At 49.0% G+C, this 25,538-nt stretch overlaps 1 protein-coding gene across 3 annotated transcripts in view; it reads left to right on the top strand.

The window, feature by feature from the left end:
• Nucleotides 1-25,538, top strand: part of LOC144942422 (uncharacterized) — a 27,950-nt gene extending 2,412 nt beyond the window's left edge. The window contains exons 2-9 of one of the 3 annotated variants that reach the window (XM_078869297.1): nucleotides 512-625; nucleotides 11,704-11,820; nucleotides 16,031-16,139; nucleotides 16,258-16,322; nucleotides 16,552-16,810; nucleotides 20,094-20,547; nucleotides 21,472-21,553; nucleotides 24,468-25,538. In XM_078869297.1, coding sequence (XP_078725423.1) covers nucleotides 11,746-11,820; nucleotides 16,031-16,139; nucleotides 16,258-16,322; nucleotides 16,552-16,810; nucleotides 20,094-20,547; nucleotides 21,472-21,517 — 1,008 coding nt within the window. In that variant the 5' untranslated portion in view covers nucleotides 512-625; nucleotides 11,704-11,745 and the 3' untranslated portion in view covers nucleotides 21,518-21,553; nucleotides 24,468-25,538. Of the gene's footprint in view, nucleotides 1-511; nucleotides 626-11,703; nucleotides 11,821-14,711; nucleotides 16,140-16,257; nucleotides 16,323-16,551; nucleotides 16,811-20,093; nucleotides 20,548-21,471; nucleotides 21,554-24,467 lie in introns of all 3 variants that reach the window. The other 2 variants (XM_078869294.1, XM_078869296.1) reach the window with 2 other exon arrangements.

The following is a 25,538-nucleotide window of genomic DNA, read 5'->3' as shown; positions in this document are numbered from 1 at the left end:
ATGACTGCAGAGGGCAGAGGAGCGACGCTCACAACAATCAGCGGAGCACTGGGCTAGCAGCACTCTGGCACAGTAGGGAGCACAGGTGTGGCATCTGCAAGTCATTTCAGTCAACCCTGGCACCTGGGTGTATCCCATGACCTCCTGCCAGTAAGCCTTCGACACTTCATGTTGTGTTAAGGAGCACCCAGCCTGGCACAAGTGCCATGGTGATGGCAGTTGTTGGATGTGGTGGTAGCGGTTGGCACGCTGCTTTACAAATACGGCTCCTGAGTTTGATTCCTATTCACGGCCAACACCAGTGACAAGTATCTCCCATAGGTTGACTCAGCCTCAAATGAGTACCTGGTGCGATGTGACAACATCGCCACTGGAGAGACAAAGGTGGTCGGGTGTGGTGCTGACCAACAATGCCCTCTTGTGTCGTGCCGGCAAATATAGGTGCTCGTTAGCAGCACTTTCCCCAACAGTCTGTTGAGGCTATACGGTGGAACTTTGTGTCTGTGTGTAGGGCCCCCCAGAAGGTCACCCCCTGTGTCAGGAGTGAAGGAGCTCTCTGATTTGGTAATGATGGGAGGCAGCAACAGCAGCACAGGCTCGACACGCACACATGGACCCTCGCCAGGTACACGTGTGCACCTGTCTGTGTATGTGTCTCTGTGTCTGTGCGCATTTTTGTCTTTGTGTGTCTTTATGTCTCGGTATGTGTGCCATTACTACACTGCGCCAAAAACCTGGCGGCCTCCGTTTGAATCCCACTGAACCAGTCCAGGGCCTCTCCTAGGTCGACTCAATCTCAAATGAGTATCAGGTGCAATATGTAAATATCAGCACTGGGGAGCCAAATGTGGCCGACTGTGGTGCTGGCCACCCACCCCCTCGTGTGCTGTACCGGCCATTAATGGTGCCCACGAACAGAACTCGGCCCAACAGCCTGTTAAAGGCGACATGGGGGATATTTGTGTCTGTGTAGTTGTGTTTGTTCATCTTACAAAGCCCATGGGCTTGTAATCACCAACACGCTGTTCCGTTATCGGCACATCCAAACAACTTCATGGATGCAAGCCAGGTCCCAACAAGAATACCTCTTGAACTATATAGTAATGGAACATTAAATGCGTGCCCATGTCCTGGACACCAGGACCTACAGTGGAGCTGATCTGCCCACTGACCATTGGCTTGTCATGTATCCACTCCGGTAGTGGGTGTCAGAGGTGGGACAAAGTCATTGTTATGCAAGTCCAAGTCGAGTCGCAAGTCATCAAATTCATGACTCGAGTCTGACTCGAGTCCAAGTCACATGACTCGAGTCCACATCTCATAGGTGGGACAAAGTCATTGTTATGCAAGTCCAAGTCGAGTCGCAAGTCATCAAATTCATGACTCGAGTCTGACTCGAGTCCAAGTCACATGACTCGAGTCCACATCTCTGGTGGGTGTCCACCTAGGACACCCCATTCAATCCCACGATAGCCTGGTCTCAGCTAGCTGATGAAAGTTGCAAGCGAGAATCCCATCGTTTGCGCCTGGGGTTGGCAACGTCACCTGAGGGGAAGTAGGTGAGGTTCAGGACTTTGGTTCATGCAGCTGCAGTGGCTGCATTTGGTACACAGTCCAGACCTCCCCAGAGACCGTGAATTATGGAGGAAGGGTTCCAGCTGAGAGAAAGCAACAGGCCCACTCCCACCATCTACAATATTCTACGTCGAATAAGGAGGCTTACCACAGCATTTGTTGGAAGGTTCGGAAAGTCGTACAGCGCTGCAAGGATGAGTGGTGGTCACTTGTTGCTAACGAGATGGAATATGCCTCAGTAGCTCACAGATATTCAAGTTCATAAAAAAGCAACTTGCAGCACCCACACCAGTTACCATGATGGGCCGGCCCAGTCTAAAGCGGTATGGCGGGGTGTAGAAGCCATTTTCTGTTCACCTTGTGTGACAGGGATGTCCTTTGGCCCCGACATTATTTAACATATTTTTTGACCACGTAGTTCAAGAAGCTTTCCATGGATGAACCGGTGGAATTTCCATCTGGTATAGATACAATGGGAGGCTGATCGATGCCCAGGTGCGGTAAAGGGATGACTTACTATTGGTCAACCACTCAACCATGTTATGTATGCAGATTTCATAATTGCTGCCTACTCTGAGAAGGAGTTGGAGATGCTACTGCTGAACTTGGGGCCTTAAAATCAGGCCTGGGTATTTTATGTCATCGAATGTTCCCCTCCCTTCACTCCCCATGAGTGATGGGGCAATTGTGGAGAGAGTGGAAAAGTTTCTGTACCTTCGAATCAGTCGAGCGGCATATTTTCCTCAGCTGCGTAATGCTGTGTGGAAGCTATCTGGTCTATCACTCCATAAGAAGCTCTGGGTTTTCTCAGCCACAGTTATGCCCTCCATTCTCTATTTTTGCAAAACGTTAAGCCCTCTGAAGGTACATCTTCACTGGTTTGAAACATTTAGGCTAGCCTGCCTATGGTCCATCCTGGGTTTAACCAGACTGAAATGTGTTATGAACTTCGATCCTTGAAAGATCTGGACACTTCCTTCAGTGAGCTGCAGCAAGCGAGGCTACATTGACTGATTCATGTAGCCACCACATGACCAAACATCTTATGTTTGGCCAGATAGATGGAACTAAATGGGCGCGGTATGAGCTACAGATGAGATGGACTGATATGGTACAGAAGGATGTGGAGCTTATTTGCCGATGACCGGTACCAGCGGTGTCAAGATCGGCCTTTGGGGAGGAGGTTTGTGAAGAACGCAACTGGGAAATTGGAGGCAGTCGCCTGCCAGCAACAACAAAGGGCAGTGGAGCAACTCTCACAACAATGAGCAGAGCGCCGAGCGGCTAAAACGCAGAAAATTTACAGTGGGGAGCACAGTTGGTGCATCTCCCAGCCATCTCAGTCAGTCAACCCATTGCACCTGGGTCAGTTCCATGACCTGCCAGCGGGCCTTCGACACTTCACATGGCCTCAAAGTGCACCTGGCATGGAAAAAACATTGTGGTGACATCACCGACATGTAGTGGTGAATGGCGGTTGTTATGGTCTAAGTCGGACATGGGCAAAGTACGGCCCGCGGGCCGTATACGGCCCGTTGGGCTTTTTAATCTGGCCCACCGAATTTGTCCAAATATTATTATTAAATTAAATATTACCTTCCTCCTGTAATGCCCCCATTTCCCCATTAGATGGCGCACTTTGACCAGGAGAGAGAGAGAATATTCGTATGAGCAATTCATGTTTCTATTGAAAGTAAGTTAACAGTAATATTTGGTTAGGTTTTTTCGGTAAAGTCACGTAGGTAAAACATTAAAATTAATGAAAGTAAAAAAAAAAATTCACGACGTTTTGGAGGCAACACAAGTCTCCGTCATCAGGTGGGACCGTCACAGCCGAATTAGCTGCATCAAGTGAAGCAATGATTCAAGATGTAATCCCTTATAAGCAAATTGAAGGGAGGTGGAGAGGGGGGGTGGAGAGCTTATCAGGCTGTGGTAGCCAATGAATGGAAACGTATCGGGAGGGAGGAGGAGCGGTGATCAAAGACTGCACGTAGTGCTCAACACAATGAATGGAGACGTGTCGGGACGGAGGGCGAGCGGCGATCAAAGACTGCACGCAGTGCTCAACACAATGAATGGAGACGCGCCGGGACGGAGGGCGAGCGGTGATCAAAGACATCACGTAGTGCTCAACACAATGAATGGAAACGTGTCGGGACGGAGGGCGAGCGGTGATCAAAGAACAATGAAGAGATTACTGTTAAACACTGGGGATGTTAACACTCGGTGAAGTAAATTAAAATAGTGCCTGTCAGATAAGATGGTCCAAAAAGTGTAATTAAGTCTTTTTTGCGTGGTTAATAACATCTTTCCAGTGATTACTGAGTTTGTACCCATCATCACGGTTGAAATTATGTCTGTGTTTGTATATTTGATCCAAGTCCGATTCAGTACAGTGCATAAAATCCGTGATCTGATTCCATCTGTGAAGGATGTCGTTCCTGACTTACAGTATCCTGGAGTCTACAAATTGAGTTGCATTTGTGGTGATTGCTACATTGGAGAAACAAAACGTCATGTTGCTGATCGTGTCCGCGAGCACAAGTCAGATCTGAAACACGGCAGAACTGATTCTTCGGCCGTTGCCGATCATTGCTACAACTCGGCGGGCTCTCATGAAATTGTCTTTTCCGAGACCAAGGTTCTCTGCAAACCTCCGGGCTATCATCAAAGGTTTGTACACGAAGCCATACAAATATACAAACACAGACATAATTTCAACCGTGATGATGGGTACAAACTCAGTAATCACTGGAAAGATGTTATTAACCACGCAAAAAAGACTTAATTACACTTTTTGGACCATCTTATCTGACAGGCACTATTTTAATTTACTTCACCGAGTGTTAACATCCCCAGTGTTTAACAGTAATCTCTTCATTGTTCTTTGATCACCGCTCGCCCTCCGTCCCGACACGTTTCCATTCATTGTGTTGAGCACTACGTGATGTCTTTGATCACCGCTCGCCCTCCGTCCCGGCGCGTCTCCATTCATTGTGTTGAGCACTGCGTGCAGTCTTTGATCGCCGCTCGCCCTCCGTCCCGACACGTCTCCATTCATTGTGTTGAGCACTACGTGCAGTCTTTGATCACCGCTCCTCCTCCCTCCCGATACGTTTCCATTCATTGGCTACCACAGCCTGATAAGCTCTCCACCCCCCCTCTCCACCTCCCTTCAACGTGCTTATAAGGGATTACATCTTGAATCATTGCTTCACTTGATGCAGCTAATTCGGCTGTGACGGTCCCACCTGATGACGGAGACTTGTGTTGCCTCCGAAACGTCGTGAATTATTTTTATTTTTTTTATTTTTTTTTATTTTACTTTCATTAATTTTAATGTTTTACCTACGTGACTTTACCGAAAAAACCTAAGAATATGAATCATTGCAGTCACGAAAGCTTCAAATCTAGAAGTAATATTTGGGTACAGTATTGTTTTTGGAAGCATTCACTGTAATGTTGTATGAACGTTTACTTCACCGCATCATTGTATGAATGATGCGAGAAGAGATTAACGGGTTCTTATGTTAGCGATTTACGTACTCGGCGCTTTCGCTCTCTAAATTACGGCTTGAATGAGGGGGAGGGGTATGACTACGTCACAAAATTAATATCTTACTAGGAATTTTATATAACAAAAGTTATATAAATAACTGTTACGCTTTGTGTAATTCAACAAAACAAACAAAACTTAACTCCGAGTTCTCTCCGAATTTCATGAGTCCGTTCTAGACCCCACAGTTTTTTAAAGAGTTTTAAGCACAGAAAACATGATTAAAGTTTGAAAAATCATTAATTATACAAACTTTTCAATAATTTCCTTCTTCACTTCGATTTAAATTTTCTATAAAAACTTCTTCTCACCAACATTACCACTCATTACCACTTTCTCCGAAGGCAAGTTTGTAAAATAATACATGGTACAGACAGCAGACATCTTGTGTCCAGAGATCAAAAGCAAATTTGAAAAAGTCAGTTTATCACGCAGGACTGTGACTCACCGTGTGGAACTGATTGATAAAAATATAGCCAGTTAATTAAACAAAAAGTCTGATTCCTTTGAATTATATTCACTAGCACTGGATGAAAGTACGGACGTAAAAGACACTGCTCAGCTCCTCATTTTTATCCGAGGCATTGACGACAGTTTTGCGATAACAGAGGAGTTTTTGACCATGGAGTCCCTGAAAGGAACAACGCGTGGAGAGGACTTGTATAGCCAGGTATCTGCTGTCATCGAAAGAATGACGCTACCTTGGAGTAAACTTGTCAATGTCACAACGGATGGATCGCCAAATTTAACTGGAAAAAATGTTGGGCTGCTGAAAAGAATCCAGGATAAAGTGAAAGAGGAAAACCCTGTCCAGGATCTTATTTTCCTTCACTGCATCATCCATCAGGAATCCCTGTGTAGTAGGTTCAAATTAGGTGCACACACACGCAGCTTGGAGGCAACACTATTTATTAAACGGTAAGTAATATAACACTGTACATAAGGTGGTGACCACCTTCCTCAACTCACTAACACTCTGGAACACGACACAGACTGGACCAGGCAGGCAACGGCCTGCCTGGCCCAGGACGACGACTCGGGACTTGACGACCGATGATGTCTTCACTTTGGAGTACAGTACAACAGCCGCCTCGCTCTGCGTTCACACCACGCTTATATTTGGTTTGGCGTGGCTGGCTCCGCCCCGGCGTGGCTGGCTCTCTTCAGGCCACGCCTCCCTTCCCAGGACACGCCTCACTTCCCCCACCTCTGGGAGGGTCCGGATCCCTCCACCACGCGACCCCCCAGGCACCCCCTTGGGGCCCCCAGCCTTCGTACGGGCCGACACAGTAGTGACCTTTCTCTGTCACTACATCACCCCCCCCTGTATAAACACACAGCCGTCCCCGGCTGTAACACAACTGTGAAACATCGAAAAGGTGTGCCTCCGAACCAACAACATCAATAAATGACCGGCGACCGATAAGAAATACAATCACGTAATATATACAGAATCGACGAGGGTAAAAGGGAACCGCATAGAAAACGGGGAATTAACAACAATTATACATGAAAACTGGCTAACCCACTTACGCTCCAGCACAGCCCCCCCCCCCCGTTAGAATCACGCATGCAATGACAGTCACCCGTTAGCACCCCCCCGCCTTTCCGACGTGGCGTCACAACTAGTAGCACGCGTCGGCCATATCGGGGGGGGAATTTCCATGTTACCACCCCACCGCCTTTCCGACGCGGCGTCACAACCAGTAGCACGCGTCGGCCATATCGGGGGGGGGGAATTTCCATGTTACCACCCCACCGCCTTTCCGACGCGGCGTCACAACCAGTAGCACGCGTCGGCCATATCGGGGGGGGAATTTCCATGTTACCACCCCACCGCCTTTCCGACGTGGCGTCACAACTAGTAGCACGCGTCGGCCATATCGGGGGGGGAATTTCCATGTTACCACCCCACCGCCTTTCCAACGCGGCGTCACAACCAGTAGCACGCGTCGGCCATATCGGGGGGGGAATTTCCATGTTACCACCCCACCGCCTTTCCGACGCGGCGTCACAACCAGTAGCACGCGTCGGCCATATCGGGGGGGGAATTTCCATGTTACCACCCCACCGCCTTTCCGACGCGGCGTCACAACCAGCAGCACGCGTCGGCCATATCGGTGGGATTTTAACCCAGTCTCTCTCCAAGACTCGCATCGCAGCATATAGCTGTACCGACCAAGCCGAGACGACCCATCGTTCACTCACTGCACAACATGCACCCTAACAACCGAGGGATACAGTCTCAACGTAACAGGACAACTCCCCCTGAACCTTACGAATCTCCAGCCCACTGTTTCAACGCGCCTCGGAGGGTCTCAACCTCCGAGCCGTCAGGTCAAGCTGTCAGCCATAGCATGACGGGACCACACTCTCTGAGCCATGTGAGCGCACAGCCCACAAGGCTAGACAAGCCACAGAGTGTCTCGATCTCCGGGCTGTCAGGTCAAGCCGTCAGCCATTGCATGACGGGACCACACTCTCAGAGCCATGTGAGCGCACAGCCCACTAGGCTAGACATACCACGGAGTGTTTCAATCTCCGGGCTGTCAGGTCAAGCCGTCAGCCATTGCATGACGGGACCACACTCTCCGAGCCCTGTGAGCGCACAGCCCACTAGGCTAGACATGCCACGGAGTGTTTCAATCTCCGGGCTGTCAGGTCAAGCCGTCAGCCATTGCATGACGGGACCACACTCTCCGAGCCATGTGAGCGCACAGCCCACTAGGCTAGACATGCCACGGAGTGTTTCAATCTCCGGGCTGTCAGGTCAAGCCGTCAGCCATTGCATGACGGGATCACAACGTTCATGTTAGACACGCAACACTCACTGGGCCATCCTGGTCAGGACCTGCGCCCCAAGATAGGTGACAGCCAGCAGCACAATTCCAAATCCCTGGCCGCATGTCACCATCGCAATTTAACACCATCACAACACATACAATTAGAATTATGATCCCCCACAGAACTGATCCAATGCCGAACAGGTACGCACAATTTGTGACGATCCCGAATATTCAATGGGTCACAACAATACACCTCACATCCCGTATCCGTACACATCATCTCCGAGACTCGCATTGCAGCATGCAGCTGTACCAACCGAGTGGAGAGCAACGCAATTTGACGGCAATTAACGGAAACGCACCCCCGATCCATGTAGAACACAAGGAGCATTCTCGCACAAAAGACATCATCTGTGCAACAACGGACAGGAACCAACCAGTGAGTTTGAAACGAATCGAACCTGTCATTTCAAAATCTCCTTCAACATTAACCATGGGACTCAGGGCATTCGAATTTTGAGAGCAAAAAAACTATACACAAACCCCAAGAATCGCCAAATTGATTAATACAGTATATGCAGTATATGAAATTCGTACAGTTAATCATTTGGCGCAATGCTCCATCCAGTCCCCACATGGCAACACACACAATCAATACTCCAGACAATCCGTACATAGTAAACAATCACAAGCAAGTACCCAACATTCCATACACTGTTAACAATTCCAAGCAAAGCTCCATACGGTCTGTACCTTGGCAACAATGACGATCAAAGTTTCTTACAGTTACACGTGGCAATCACGAGCGAAACTCCATACAGTATACACAATAACAACGGCGATTTCGCAACAAAACGATGTAACAACACGAGTCATTAACACGGCAACATACAGGATATCAACGGAGCTCGGGACACCAACACGAATTAATCATTAACTACACCCAGAAGATACCGATCTCGACGCCGTATTTAACAACAACACTTGTTACAAGCAGAAACCCGCATGGTCGCCGCGTCACTTAATCACGCACACAACCGGACGAACACGCTCCGCAAACCAGCGAGTTAAAAAAAACACACGCGATCGCAACCCGGCGCACGTAAGATGGGTGAAGATTATTATTATTTTTCTTGGGGCCGGGTGCTTGTCATGTCACGACTCGCCTGGCAAACTGTGAATAGCGGAGGGCGGCAAGGTGGAGCACTGGAACGGCCCGAACAATCTTTCATGGTGAACACGGCCTGCTCTTGCGAACCCATCCACCTCTCGCGCTCGAGCAGAAGGCTGGAACTCCCCCTCTGCAGGCGTTGATGTCGGCGGGAGCGGCATTTCGGCAGCAGGAGCGGCGTTTTGGCGGGAACCGCGCCCCGACCAGCCCTCGAGTTGGCGGGAACCGCGCCCCGACCAGCCCTCGAGTTGGCGGGAACCGCGCCCCGACCAGCCCTCGAGTTGGCGGGAGCGGCGTTTTGGCGGGAACCGCGCCCCGACCAGCCCTCGAGTTGGCGGGAGCGGCGTTTTGGCGGGAACCGCGCCACGATCAGCCACCGAGTTGGCGGCCCCACCGCGTGGCCCGCATGCCTGGGCCTCCCCCCGCCAGCCCCCGCAGAGACGACGGTGTCCTCTCCCCGCGGCTCCATCGCTCCGTTCCCGATGGCGGCGAAGCAGCGGTGCGATGACAGTCCCGCCGCTCCGCGTGCAGCGCCATCTCTCTCCCTCTGTCACCGGGGCTGCCATCCCCGGGGCTGTCCGAAGGATGGTCGTCACACCATCCCCGTCGTACGAAGGCGTCCAGATGAGTTTTGTCTTTGTTTTTCGTGTGCCCATTTTACTTCCCTAGGATAACACCTAGCAATATTTATATTTCCACAACTTCTGACGCCAAATGTAGTAGGTTCAAATTAGGTGCACACACACGCAGCTTGGAGGCAACACTATTTATTAAACGGTAAGTAATATAACACTGTACATAAGGTGGTGACCACCTTCCTCAACTCACTAACACTCTGGAACACGACACAGACTGGACCAGGCAGGCAACGGCCTGCCTGGCCCAGGACGACGACTCGGGACTTGACGACCGATGATGTCTTCACTTTGGAGTACAGTACAACAGCCGCCTCGCTCTGCGTTCACACCACGCTTATATTTGGTTTGGCGTGGCTGGCTCCGCCCCGGCGTGGCTGGCTCTCTTCAGGCCACGCCTCCCTTCCCAGGACACGCCTCACTTCCCCCACCTCTGGGAGGGTCCGGATCCCTCCACCACGCGACCCCCCAGGCACCCCCTTGGGGCCCCCAGCCTTCGTACGGGCCGACACAGTAGTGACCTTTCTCTGTCACTACACCTGTGTAAGTCTGTATTGCAGCTTAATCATGTCGTGAATCCAGTCGTAAAACTTGTGAACTTAATACGAGCAAGGGGACTTCAGCACCGTCAGTTTATTACGTTCCTGGAGGAAACTGATGCGGATCATCAGGACTTGCTGTACCACTCTCGTGTCCGCTGGTTAAGTTTGGGGAAAGTGTTACAACGAGTGTGGGAGCTGAAAGAAGATATCATCGCATTTTTGGAGTTGATGGGGAAATCTGACAAATTCCCTGAGCTAAGTGACTTTGCGTTTGCTGTGGACATATTTTCACACATGAATGAGCTGAATGTGAAACTGCAGGGGAAAGATCAGTTTGTTCACGACATGTACAAACATGTGAAAGCCTTCAAATCCAAGCTCACTTTGTTCTCCGGACAAATTGCGAACAAATCTTTCGCTCATTTCCCCACACTTGCCATGCAGGAAGAGACACCGCAAAAAGAAAAAAATACAGCAAATCACTTGTGGACCTGCACAGAGAATTCTGCCATAGGTTCTCTGATTTCGAAAACATTGAACAGTCACTTCAGCTGGTGTCCTGTCCCCTGTCACAAGACCCTGAAACAACACCGCAGGAGCTGCAGTTGGAACTGATAGATCTTTAGTCTGACTCCGTCCTAAAGGAGAAGTTCAACTCTGTTAAACTGAATGACTTTTATGCTTCACTTAACAGAGCCACGTTTCCAAACCTCCGGAGGACTGCACAGAAGATACTGACTTTGTTTGGCTCGACTTATGTGTGTGAGCAGACATTCAGCGTCATGAACGCCAACAAAGCCCGTCAAAGATCAAACTTAACGGATCAGCACCTCAGATCTATCCTGAGAATTGCCACAACCAAAATAACTCCAGACTTGGATGCACTGGCAAAAATGGGAGATCAACAACACTGTTCCCACTGAAACTGAAAGTGATTATGTGTTGCTGCAGCGAGGTTGGAGCCAAATCTCCATCACACAGCCTGCGTGGCTGCTCTAACCTGTTAATGTAAATAATAAAGAAGTTCAAGTGAGGTAATTGGTTTGGGCGCAGCCCTCAGATGTTTTCATGATGTTTGATCAGTCACGTTACGACATGTTTTTGTATTGTTCATGTTCGTGCAATTTGTTAAATTGCCTTGCAAATAAATGCTTTGCTACCTGTTAAAGGCCAAATCCTTTCATGTAATGATTTTTACATGTCATTTATATTAGTTCACACAAACACTCCATCCATCTGTTCCTGGCCCGGCCCCTCTATCAAATTTTAGAACCCATTGTGGCCCGCGAGTGAAAAAGTTTGCCCACCCCTGGTCTAAGTGCTCTTGTCGTCATTTGCCCATTGGTGCCCCTTGTCCAGTCTCTCATTTCCTTGTGTCTCCCTGTCCCCGTGTCCCTCTCTCTCCATTTTCCCATGTCTCCATGTTCCTGTGCAGGAGTGGCAGGCAGTCTGCTGCAAGGTTTGAGCTTTAGTCTGCATGAAATTGGGGGGGGGGGGCGGAGCTTCTGCCCCCCACACACGCACACAAATGTCCGCCATTCCCCCCACACAGGTGAGGGCACACGTGTACTTGGCGTAGTTGCGTGGAATGTTGGCGTGGTTGTGTGTTGTTTTGTTGCGTGGTGTGGTGATGTATTAGTGTGGCTGTGTGTTGATTTGTTGTGTGGTAGTGGTGATAGTGTGTTGGTGGTGTAATTAGTGTGTTTTTGTGTTGGTTGCGTGGTGTGGTGGTGGTGTATTAGTGTGGTTTTGTGTTGGTTTGTTGCATGGAGGTGGCAGTGTTTGCCTTTTGGCGTTCTCTGGTCTAACACTGTTTGAGACTAGGCCATAAAGAAGGCTGTTTCTGGTGTGGACCAATCAGTTTCAAAGGCAATGCATATATTACCAGAGCATGTTTTTGTTTGCATGTTCACCACAAATGTGTGGTTAATGCAGACATGATTCCTTGCAAAAGGTTTCTGTTTGATGTTTTAACATTTTAACACCTGTTTTATTTCCAGAAAGGGTAAACCCTATTCTTATATGGTGGTAGTGTTAATACAGGTTTTTTTGGTTATATCGCGTAAATAAATGTGTCATTATACCTGCCACCAGAGGTGGGACAAAGTCATTGTTATGCAAGTCCAAGTCGAGTCGCAAGTCATCAAATTCATGACTCGAGTCTGACTCGAGTCCAAGTCACATGACTCGAGTCCACATCTCATAGGTGGGACAAAGTCATTGTTATGCAAGTCCAAGTCGAGTCGCAAGTCATCAAATTCATGACTCGAGTCTGACTCGAGTCCAAGTCACATGACTCGAGTCCACACCTCTGCCTGCCACCACCCGACACAGCTGATTAGTAAGGTGTGCCAACAAGGACACTTCAACATTATCAAAATCCATTGATTTCGATAATGTTGAGGTTCTATGAAAAACTGGTTACTAATGGCCAATACTAATTAGGTAATCTATTGAAATTGAGAGAAATAAAAATAATGTTAACTGTTCGGATAGATAAATTGTTTAAATGCATGCCTATACAGGTCACCATACTTCAATAGGGATTACCTTTGGTACGGCTATTTTAGTACGCACAATCGACAGGAAGTACAAGAACAATGGGTTAGCATAATGTTAATGCATAATGTACATTGATTACCATATAAATAACCCAAACGGCAATGGATGCCCACAGTCATTTATATGCACTTGTCGTGAGTTCAACTGAGTCGCAGACGTACTCTTTGGAGGCTGGCCCCGCCTTTAGCCACGACCACCTTCTGGAATCCTCGAGCAGGATCTTGACCCTGACACGTGACCACCCCTAGCCCCCACTCGGGGGCCCTGTGGAGACTTAACCGGTCACGTGTCCTCTGAGGTCAACCAGAGTGCCACGGTCTATAGTAACCCCATTTCCGTGGCCGGCACTCTAGCACCCTATCCTGTAGGGGTCAGCACTGCACGCAGAACGTGGTGCCATTCAGCACGCTCAGTCAGCGCTCACCGAGCCCCTCTAGGTAGGCCTTGGCAAGGTAAGGTAAATTACCCTTTTTACCGGGTAAAAGGGTAAAGGTAAAGGGTAAAGGTGTCGACATGCCAAGGGGTAAGGTAAAGGGTAGGGTAAAGGTAGCTCGGAAGAATTACCCGGTAGGGTAAAGGTAGCGCGAAGTATTACTCGGTAAATACAGTACCTTGTTTACCGCTAAAAACTCCGTGGCGCAGTCTGTGGCCTCCTTTTAATAAGTAATATTTAAAAATAAAACTTTTTGAAAAACACCTTTTATTAAATGTACTAGTAATGGCAGAACTCCACGACTCCAGGAAGTGGCCCCGAAGCTTGCCATAACGTAAGGGACCGTGGCCAATTACAGCCAACGTCAGTTGAGCGTGGACAATTAGAGCCAAGCCGAAACATAACATATACAAAAGAATGTTTAAAAACATATGTTTAATGATAGAATATAGTGTTGTCATCAGTATGACATAAGTATACCAAGTTTGCAGTCAATACCACATTAGGAAGTGGGTTAAAATTGAGTTACAAGATTTGAGGATACGACAACGACGACAACAACAACAGATAGTGAGTTAATAGAAAGCGTGTAAAATTGGAATCATCGAGAGTATTCTATTTTGAATAAAGCGTTCTACCTAGCATTTACCGTTATAAGCCTTGTTCATGTGTAGTTCCCTAGTAATTACCCTATAGTGGGGTAATTTGTATGGGGTAAGGGTAAAAGGTAAGGTAAAGGTAGGCTCGTTGCTTTTTACCTTTTACCTTTTATTTTACCTGCTAAAGGGTAAAAGGTAGGGTAGAGTGATTGTATTGTGGTAAGGTAAAAGGTAGGGTAAAGGTAAGCTCGTTGTTTTTACCTTTTTTACCTTACCTTGCCGAGGCCTACCTCTAGGGCCGGTACTGCACCCACATATATGTGGTGTCCGCGATGTCGCTACATCGCACGCCGTGCCTCTCTGGGGCCGGCATTACACAGTGACATCCGCGATGTCACTACACATTTGTTAATCCCCCCCCACTTCGCACAAGAAGAGCACATGAGTGTTGTCATCACATCCACCCTTCTGTTAAGGAACGAAACAGGAGGACTTCTCCACAAATCTGGCTGTCGCCTGATGAAGCTAGTTGTAATTACTGGCGAAATGTTGTACTCAGATTGTAAATGTTGTGGCTTGGCTCTCCAATACATCAGTGTGCTATACTAGTAACTAATTGGCATGTTCTGTTTACGTGACCTTACTAATTGCCTGTGGCGGGTGGTGGCAGGTTTAACGACACATTTATATATTTACGCGATCTAACCCAAAAAAAACTGTAGTATGGTTGCGAAAGCCTACATGTTAAACTGGTGGTAGTTTGTTGGTGGGGTATTAGTGTAGTAGTGTGGTGGTGTTGTGGTATATTAGTGTGGTGTGTTGGTTTGTTGCGTGGTGGTGGTGTGTTAGTGTCACGCAAAGGACCCTTTGCCTGTCAAGTGATGGATTAAGGGTTCAAGTGACCAGTTAAGTTGTACACCCGTTTGAAGGAGCAGCATTAAAACAATAACACTTAGGCTGCAATATGTATTAACCCAAAAATATGCAGGCTAAGTAACCTCAAGCAATTACACAATCAAACGCATTACACTCGAAGAGCAGAGATCGTGAACGTAATGAACAATCCGTTTGCATTGTAGATTCACTACACTTGGTTCTATATCAATGTCTACCTTACGACGCAACAGCTATTAACAGAACACAGTAGAATGCACTCAACGACCCAACCCATACGCCACCATCAACACAATATAGAGCATACCCTCCAGACACGCTCAATCGCCTACCCACTTTTTCCCAATAACCCTGCCGTCTGGGGACCATGGGTATGCAATGTAGACATTCCTCATTTTGAAGCCCTAACGACGTCACGTCGTGCAGGATCAAAGTGTCACGAGTGTCGGTTTGATGAGGTCCCTCAAGATGGCCCTCGAGGAGGAGTCGGAGGACAGAGGCCCCGCCTCGTTCCACCCCGCCCCCGATTCGAGCCTCTGTCCCGGCCCGGACTCAGTCCACGCTGGTACTGGCCCGCGACTGAAGCCCTGATCACTGGAATTCTGTTAAGCCACATGCTCGCTGTCTCAGCCCACGCACTTGCAGTGTAGTGGCCTGACCTAGCCCCGGCATTTGCAGTGGAGTGGCTTGAATTGGATCCAGCACTTGCAGTGGCGTGGCTTGACTTGGCCCCAGCACTTGGAGTGGCTTGACTTGGCCCGGGTACTTGGAGTGAAGTGGCTGCACTTGGCAACAACTTCTTCCTCTTGGAGTGACTGCCTCCTTGAAAGTTAGTCCAGTCCTTCAGCTCTGTAGCAGCACGTCCCGTTTGCTGGGTTCGTTTCATGCCTCAGCTGGTTAGAGGTCTCAGCCATCGGTGGAGGCCTCGCTTTCAGAGTGACCCACGCTGTTTGACTCTTGAGTAGTGGTGGTGTTGGTTTTTGTTTCTCCTCTCCGGTGCCTCTCCCTCACTTTTCACCCAGTTTCCTCTTCCTTTGCAGTTGCAGCATTGGTGTGGTTAACCTATGCTCCTTGCAGGAGTTTGTTTTATTTCCCATATCACCCACACCCCCAATGTCTTACACATTATGTATATGGGCTCTAGTGGAGAAAATGGAACTCAATCTGTTATAAGTGTGGTTGTGTGTTAGTTTATTGTGTGGTGTATTTGTGTGCTGTTGTGTGGTTTCCTGTGAATGTGCTAGTGATGTTGATCTTCGTTTTGCGTAACACAGAGTGTGCTGGTACCCCTCGGACCACACAAGCCACCACCCCCTTCCTCCTCTTCCATCAAGCAGCTACTTTCTGTGGAGAAACTATCAACTGGACTGCCCCCTAAGCCCGGTGAGTATGGGGTCACACGGGGTAACACAGGGTCACAATCGCACGCGGGGGTCGCTCAGGGACACTTGCCCTTGTCCCCATGATCTCTGATCTTTTCTGGCCCCTGTAAACACCACAGGTGCAGTGAGACCGGAGGAGATGGAGCGAGAGAGCACCAGGGTGCAGGCGATCCAACGTATGCAGGTGAGGAGGCATGCAGTGCGAACCCCCTCTTCAGACAAATGAGATCTGTATTGTGATTGTCCGGTTGTAGGAGCACAATTCTAATTGGTCACAGAGATGTTTGTCACCTAGCAGCGCAATATTCGACTGTGCAGAAGAAGCGGTAGACCGAGGGTTTATATATCTGTCTTCCTCCACCTTGTCCTCCTCTCTGCTGCTCTTCCTCTCCTCGCTTCACTGGCGCCACCAGTTCCATGACTTCCCTCTCACGACGGCCGGGCTCACAGTGCTGGGCACGCCGACCGTCACGCACGCACGCATCCTGCAGCAGCTCGAGCTCGCCGCTGCCAGCACCGCCACCACCCCCGCCATCACCGCCATCACCGCCACCACCGCCACCACCGCCACCAACGCCGGTATCACCAGCAACTCGACGATAGTAGCGTCAGCACCGATGCCGCAAAGGGGCTCTCCGACAGAGGAGGGGGAGGCAGCTGCGTCGGGTGGAGGTGAGAGGTCACTATGGTAGTGGGGGTGGTGATGTGTGACGATGGTGGTGATGTGTGCTGTGGTGGAGGTGGTGATGTGTGTGCTGTGTGTGCTGTGTGGGCTATCATGGGTGCTCGCGCACAGCACTTGCCCCAACAGTCTGTTAAGGCTGTACAGGGTAGCTTTGTTGGTGGTGATGTGATGTTGCATTGATGGTTTCGTAATGTTTCTCGTTGTGTTGGTTGTTATGGTTGTGGTTATGATTGTTTTTATGGTAATGTTTGTGGTTATCAATGCAACTGTGGTTATGTTTTTGTGGTTATTGTGGTTTTGGTTGGGGTCATCATTGTGGTTATCTTTAGGGTCGTGATTATCATTGTCGTGGTTATGATGGTCGTGGTTATTGTTGTTGTTTTGGTTGTGGTTATCGTGGTGGTTGTCATTATCATGTGCATGCTGCTTGGGGCATAGCAGTCCTCATGAGCTGCCACCAGGCAATCTTATCCTGCGCTAGCCGCCACGCTGAATATAAGCCAAGGCCGTGGTGTCGAAGATCAGCCTCAAGTGTGCATGTCCATGTCAGCCGTGGTCTTCCCTGGGGGCACCTCCAGTCCCATGATGGGCTGTCGACCATCGCGCGCAGGGCTCTGGCGTGATTTGTTGATGTGTCTGCCCAGGCAACGTGTCTGCCCAGGCAACGTGTCCGAAGAGCCTAAGTCTTCTAGCTCTGACTTTTTCATGCACTACCGGGCATCCCGTGCTAAGGCAGACCTCGACATTGGTGATGCATTCACTGAAGTGGATGTGGAGTGTCCATCACAGGCACCACTGGTCGAAGGCATCCAACTTCCTGCCCAGGGACGCCGTCATTGACCATGTCTCTGAGTCATACAGTAGTGCGGGGAGGATATATGCAATGTATAGTCGAATCTTTGTTGCTGTTGTAATACTGGAGCGCCAGATGTGTATGTCGAGCTGTTTCATGCATTCGCGTGCAATTAGATTCGCCTTTTAATGTCTACCTTGCTACTTCCAGTGTGTTGAATAGTGCAACTGTATAGGTAAACGATTTTACCAATTTAACATTGTTGCCCGCTTTTTGCACTTAAGGAAAGTTGTGCGGCTGCTCAGTTTATGTCCAGGCCAAATGGGAGGGCTTCACTGTGCATGACCTCCAGAGCAAGGAGATCATGCATTTCAGCTAGGAAGGCAACATCATCTGCATAGTCCAGGTCGGTGAAAGCCTCGCTACCTAGGATTACTCCCAGCAGCCCATTTTTGAACTGTACGCTGCAGTATCCAGTCCAGTGGGGCAAGGAACAGGTTCGGGACAATGGTGCAGCCTTGCGTTCCGCCACTTTGGATACTGAACCACTCGGAAAGCATTTCTGCCGAGATGTTGCAAATTCCGGGTGCTCTGGCTTTTTTCATTGTTCTTAGAGCAGCCATCACTTCTTCCTCGGATGGCTTTGAGCAAGAGATGTTGGGATCTTCGGTTGCTGTTCTTCAGAGTGGGAAGAAGATGAAGGGTGATTCAGCAGCTGAGAATATAATTATTTCCAGTGTGCTAGTTTCTGCCTTTCACTGACGAGGAGGACATTGCAGTCCATGATTGGGCTGGACACTGCAAAATGTTATTATTGGTTCTTTCGGTAAAGTCACGTAGATAGAAAACAAAAATTAAAAGCAAAAAACCCACGACGTTTCGATCAAAACACAAGCGGTCTTCTTCAGGTGGAGAGAAAAGAGGGGGCAAGCTTCCAAATGCAGTTGCTTATCAGGGCTCCAGAGTGAGTGGGTGGGTGAAAGGGCTGCGGAAGAGACAGGGGGAGAGAGGGAATACATAAGGTGAAAAATTGGTTGATAATATCGACTGTGAATTGCTGTTCGAATGCCGGGTCTGAGAGTTTTTTTTATGTTGTATCAGGGAGATGGTCACGATTTCTTGCTAGGGAATCGTTTGTGTCTGATGCCGATGGTTGCGATAACTGGACGATGATATCTGTCGAACTCCAAGCTCCAGTAAACTCTGCACATTTAGCAGAGCTTTCCAACTGGAGTTAATGAGTATATGCTCAATTTTTTTCTCTCTGTGGCCGTCGTTTGAAAACCAGGTAAGTCTGTGAATGTCACAGCATTGGAACCAGGAGCCACCAGTTCTAAGCCCATTTCCTGCACAAAAATGTAGTAGCCTTTCAGAGTTGTCATTGGGGGTGTCACTGCCATGTGGATTGATCACAGTTTGGAGGCCTTCTCTAGAAGTGCCAGAGACTGCATTTAAATCTCCGAGGTACATAATGAGGTCCCATCATTTTTTGAGGTTTAGTGACTGTTCCAGAGACTGGTAGAAGTGGTCTTTGATGTTGTTAGGTGCTTCGTTCATTGGTATGTATGCCACATCAATGGATAAATCACCTAAGGTGTGCCTGAATCTAGCCATCAGTAGCTTGTCATTCACAAGGTGCCATTCTCATAGGGCTGACTTGGCTCTCCGATCAAGGGCAATAGCCACCCCAGCAAGCAGGGGAGAGCCATCAGGAGGCCCGGACCACAGGATGGGGTAGTTTTCTGCAGTGGTTTCAGTAGCACCACGCTAACGTACCTCCTGGAGGCTCATGATACTGATTCTTTCCCTCTCAAGTTCTTTAACAAGTGTGTGAATTGCACCTGGTTGGCAGAGGGTTTTGATGTTCCAGGTGCCACTGCGAGATGGTGTGCATAGTTTGAGGCTCTCAGTCATGTTCACCGTAGCACACTTGTCACAGCTGGCTGGTGAAAAACCAGGCTGCGTACGCCTTGTTAACCCACGCGACGAGCGATACGGTATAAAGACATACGTGGTAGTGTCTCACATGGGGAATTCTTGGCAGTTATATTCCCCTAGTCTCTTGCCGGGGGGGGCTAGGGTAGGTAGCTGAGAGACTTTATGTTGGGTTCCCTTGAGCCAGCGACCCGGCTGCTTCTTTCACCTTAGAGCAGGGGTAGCTGTTGCTGAACATCGGGACATATCCACATGCCGGTCGGCCCAGCACACTGCAACTATCGGGCCAGCATTTGCTCCCTGACCAGTTATACTGCTGGACATTCGGTCGCATGTACAGACTCAGTGATGAACACAGGGGGGGACCACGAGAAGGTGCCTGTACATACATTTCGCAGCGAGAGGCCATAGCAAGACGCATCAATGTCCCCCCCCCCCCCATCATGGTTGTGATTATTGCCGTTGTAATTGTGGTTATTGTTGCGCTTGTGGTTTACGGAGTGGTTGTGGTTACCGTTGTGGTTCTCTGTGAATCTCCGCAGGCCCGACATCAGGCAGCCCTGGAACTGTATACGTAGTCTCCAATGCCAAGCTGAGTGCACTCACTCCTCGACACACCCCAACGCACATCCCAACACCCACCACAACACCCTCCACCATAATACTCACAGCGCACACCCCAACCCCCACCACAACATTGACAGCGCACACCCCAACCCCTGCCGCAACACTCGCAGCACATGCCCCAACGCACACCCCAAAATATACACACAAACCAGCTCCCGCCACAACGCTCACAGTGCACCCCCCCACTCCCACCACAACAGTCACATCGTACACCCCAAACCCCACCTCATTACACACACCCACACACTCAAAGGAGAGGCATCCCCCATTGCCAGCCATCATCTCCACAAGTCAAAGAGCATCAGCAGCAGCCCAATCTTCAGCAGCAGCAATTGGTGCACATGGGGGTGACGAGGTTGGCATAACGAGGTGAGTAACCACTCGCTGTGTGTGTGGGGTATGTGGAGTATGTGTGTGGTATTGTCTTTGGTGTATATAAAAGTACATGCCTGTGTGTGTGTGGAGCGGTGGTGCAGCACGCTGCTCTTCGAACCCGCCTAACCGACCAACATTGGTGACGATTATCTCAACCGGTCTTGGGTCTACCCTAGGTCGACTCAACCTCAAATGAGTATCTGGTGTGATGTGTTAACATCGCCAATGGAGAGACAAATGCAGTTGGGCGTGCTACACGGAGGATCGTGGAATTTGTTAGCGTGCTTGTTCGCTAACACAGGTGTTTATGCATTTGTTTATGTGTACATGTTATATTGTGAAGAACTGTATACTACAGTAGTGTACAGTAGTGTGTGGATATAATGTAGGGATGCAGGCAAGGCTAATGAGTCAGATGCCTTCTATGACCTCTTGTCCCAGGTGCTAGCTCAAGTGGCCCCTCAGGATCGAGTCATGAATCCCTGCAGTCACGAAAGCTTTAAATCGAAAAATTTGAGTCATCTTGTTGGGTAACCTTAATTCCCGAGTGGGTATTGACACAGGCACCTCAGCCGGAGTCTATTTCATGGCAGGAGGAAAGAGCAATCGGTTGTAAACGTGTTTTACTTGAATGCTACGTTTTTTCAACTAATGCAAAGAGGCATTAGATACTGTATGGATTGCAGTGACAGACACCACCATGATGTTGCATGGATGGCACATTTGTCGGTGTAGTGTGATGATTTGGACCACGGTCATAGTTTGGCGGTTCGTTAACCTTCCATTTTTGGAAGGTAAACGTTCGTCTCCCATGTTTAGTTCGAGCGCGATGTAGCGAGGTCCATAGTTGTGGGAGAGAGAAGCCCGATACTTTCACTTTCTGGTCCTCAATGACGTTTTTGTTTGCCATCTCCATAGCCACCCACGATTCCGTCCAGCGAGTACCGATGTTGGGCCGGAGTGATTGGAAGGCATGGGCCAGATCAGCTCAATAACAACGGTAGGAGGCTGCTAGATTTCTATGCAGCCCATGGGCTTGTAATCACCAACATGCTGTTCCGGTATCGGCACATCCACACAACATCATGGATGCACGCCAAGTCCAAGCAAAAGCATATGCTGGACGATATAGTGACAGAACAGTGGATGTGGGCCCATGTTCTTGACACCAGAACTTACCGTGGACCTGATTTTCCCACTGACCATTGGCTCGTCATCTGTAAGTTGTGCCTACCATTCTTCCACTCCGGTGGTGGGTGTGCATCTAGGACCCCATTAAACCCCATAGTGGCCTGGTCTCAGCTATCTGATGAAAGTTGTAGGCAAGATGTCATCATCACTAGCAGCTGGGGTTGGCATTGTCACCTCTTTCCTCCAGATTCCAAGGGGAAATGGGTGAGGATTAGGACTGTAACTCATTCGGTAGCAATGGCTTTATTGCGTACACAGTTGAGACCTCCCCAGAAACCTTGACTGACAGAGATGTTCTGGCTAGCTGGGAGAAAGCAACAGGCCCACTCCAACCGTCTACAACATCGAATAAAGAGGCTTATCGCAGCTTTCGTTCGGAGGTTCGGAAAGCCGTATAGCCCTGCAAGGATAAGTGGTGGTCACTGGTTGCTAATGATATGGTATCTGCCTCAGTTGCTCATCATCACGAATCTGTAACGCCATCAAAAATGTAACTTGCAGCGCCACAACAATCAACAAATAGTGATCCGATCTCTGACCCCCAAGAGCAGGTCTGCAGGTATTGCTGAGAATTTTTGTGAGACCCTGGCTTACAGACTAGCTGAGAGAAAGTGACAGGCCCACTCCCACCGTATACAACATACCATACACAAAAATGATGAGGCTTTACCACAGCCTGGGCTCATGAGTTTGGAAAGCTGTGTGATACTGCAAGGATGAGGGTTGGTCATGCGTTGCTAAGGAGATGGAAATGGCCTCATTTGCACACGATCACGAGTCTCATTAATCCCATAAAAAAGTAACCTGCAGTGACACCTATTACCATACTTAAGGGAAACAATGATGATCCAACCTCCGACCCTATGGAACAGGTCTGCAGGATTGATAAACATTTATGTCTTGGGGGAGGGGAAACCCCTCAACTCAAAACATGGGGCAAGGTTAGAGTTGACAATGCTGGGACTGCAGCACCTCAAATATAAAAGGAAGTAGCCACTCACTGTGAGTGGTTGGCTGGTGTGCCATTAGTTGAAGAAGTGTGAATAGCAATCCAGAGCTTGAGAACAGGTAAAGCGCTGGGCAGAGATGACCTCAAAAGGGAACTGCCGAGGCAGGGTGGCGTTTTTATGCAGGCTGTCCTATGTGACCTCCCTAGAACCATCTGATCTGCAGGATGGGTTCCACAGGATTGGAAAGATGCCCTGGTGGTCCCCATTTAAAAAAAAGGAGGAACCGACTGATTACAAAAACTACCAGGGCATCTCCCTCTTCAGTGTGCTGACAAGGTCCAAGCAGGTATTATGACCTTGCCAGGCACACTGAGAAGAGGCTTGCAGAGTCCCAATGTGGTTTAAAGTCGGGGCAGTCCTGCACGAAAACTATTTTCCCTGTACGTCTGCTACAGCAGAGGTGTAGAAATTGTCAACAGGACCTACATCTATGCTTTATTGACCTGGTCAAGGCCTATGATATGATGAGGCCTGGGCTTTGGGTTGTCATGCTTTTGGGGTCCCTGACTCTGCTCAATCATTAAGGACCTTGATGGTGGCCAGTTCCGAGTAAAGCTGCGTGGGTGGGAGTCAAGGACCATTGCCTGTTCACCTTGGGGTGTGACAGGGATCTCCTCTAGCCCTTTCACTATTTACACTTAATCGACCATGTAATTTAAGATGCCTTTCATGGCTTTACCGGAGGAATGTTCATCTGGTACAGATACAATGGGAGGCTGAACGATGCCTGGGTAGGGTCAAGGGATGGCTCCCTATTGATCAACCATGTTATGTATGCTGAGGATCTGGATATTGCAGCTTACTTTGAGAAGGAGTTGAAGACGTTACTACTGAACCTGGAGTGTGCTATTAAGAAACGAAGCTTAACAATTAGTACGACAAAAACAAAGCACTTTCCTGGGTGTTTTACGTCGTAAAATACTCCACTCGCTCAACTCCGCATGAGTGCAGGGGCATTTGTCGACAGAGTGGAGAAGTTTCTGTACCTGGGCAGTGTGCTTATGATCAGCTCTGCTTTGGCAGTAGAGGATTCATTCCGAATCAATTGAGCGCCATTATTTTTTAATCAGCTGTGTAACACCGTGTGGAAGCTTCTTGGTCTGTCGCTCGACACAAAGCTCTGTCTTCTCAGCCACAGTTATTTCCTCCACTCTCAATGCTCATGAAATGTGGAGCCCTAAGAGCATCTGGGCAGTTGGAGGGAGTCGTCCTCCAGCAATAGCGGAGGGCAGATGAGCAATGCTCAAAACAGCAAGTGGAGCGTGGGGTGGCTAAAATGCAGTGAGCACAGTGAGGAGCACATCTGTTGCCTTTACCAGTCACCTCAGTCAGTCAACCCATATCACCTGGATTTGTCCCGTGATTGCCTGCCAGCAGTGACCCTTCGACACTTCACATGGCCTCAAGAAGCACCTAGCTTGGCACAAGTGTCATGATGATGTCACCGCAACTGAGTGGCGAGCAGCGGTTGTTGTATATAAGAGTGCACTGTATGTGCTTGTGTCCATGCTCATTTAACCCATATCACCTGACACCTGTGCGTTGACCTGCCAATGAGCCTCAGACACTTCACGTGATGGCCTCACAGTGCACCTCACATGGTACACTTAATGGCAAATGGTAGTTGTGCATTTATAAAAGCTTGTGTGTATATGTTAATGCCTGTGCCCATGTATCTTTACTTATTTGGTTTGTGTATGTGTGCATCATCAGGCACTTCATCCCGTCCCCTGTGCATGCGTCTCACAAGATCTCCGAAGCTACAGAAGCCACCACCAACACCACCACCAATCCTACCACCACTACCAATCCTACCAACACAACCATCACCAACAACACAATCACCACCAACAACACAATCACCAACACAACAACCACCACTTCCACTACCTCCACCATCATAGGCCACAACACCACTACCTCCCACAACACTCTTGCTCTGACCATCACCACCACCACCCACAATGCTGCCACCAACACTACCGTCACGCTCCCTCGTGCGCCAGTCGCCTCGGCTCACACGTCCATCGCTCTGTCCAGGCCGCGTCGCTCCTGCACAGCCCCCCATGGCACCAAACAACCCTACTGACTCACCACGGTGGGGGGTCCCTGGGCGAGGAGTCAAATGCGGCTCCCTCGCCAGTTTGTCCCCCTCTTGGTAACCTTCAGCCTGGGTGGCCTCCTCTGGCCTGTGGGCCCCGGGGCAGTTTCACCATCTGCGCGATTGATAGCCACACCACTCAATAAGGAGTGGTGACAGATGAGCGAGTGGTGACGGATGAGTGGTTGGGGAGTAGCTAGGCACAGTAATCATGATGTTCATTTGTCCAGGAGAGCCTCACCGATTCTTCAAGACTCCCTTTCAGGAGGATCCTGTTCCACTGGAATATTTGGCCATTAACTTGTTTTAGTGAAAATTTGGCTTTGTGCGTGATAAAACCGGAGAAAACTTGGTACACTCTGCACAGATGCATTCAAGAATACGTTTCTGTGCTGTGATCCTGCCACCTCACAGCGGTTGAGTGGTTGGGCAGTGGTTAAAGTAGTTGATTGGTTATTTTCATGTTGAGCAGTAGCCGAGTTAAATATTTGAGTCGTGCTTGAGTAGGGGTTAAGGTTGTGGTTTGGTAGAGGTAATGCATTGTGTTTGAGGTTGTGTGTTGCTGCCTCCCACCAACTCATTACAGTGATGATGTAAATGTTTGTCTGAAGCGTCGTGAGTTGAGATTCTGGATTGCGTTCTGGTTTCTGTTATTGACTCAGATTCTCAATAAACATGGAGAT

Source organism: Lampetra fluviatilis, chromosome 27, assembly GCF_964198595.1.
Source record: "Lampetra fluviatilis chromosome 27, kcLamFluv1.1, whole genome shotgun sequence".
NCBI classification, from domain to species: domain Eukaryota; kingdom Metazoa; phylum Chordata; class Hyperoartia; order Petromyzontiformes; family Petromyzontidae; genus Lampetra; species Lampetra fluviatilis.
The sequence above is the reverse complement of the archived record's forward strand: the minus strand, read 5'-3'. Positions and strand labels throughout refer to the sequence as shown.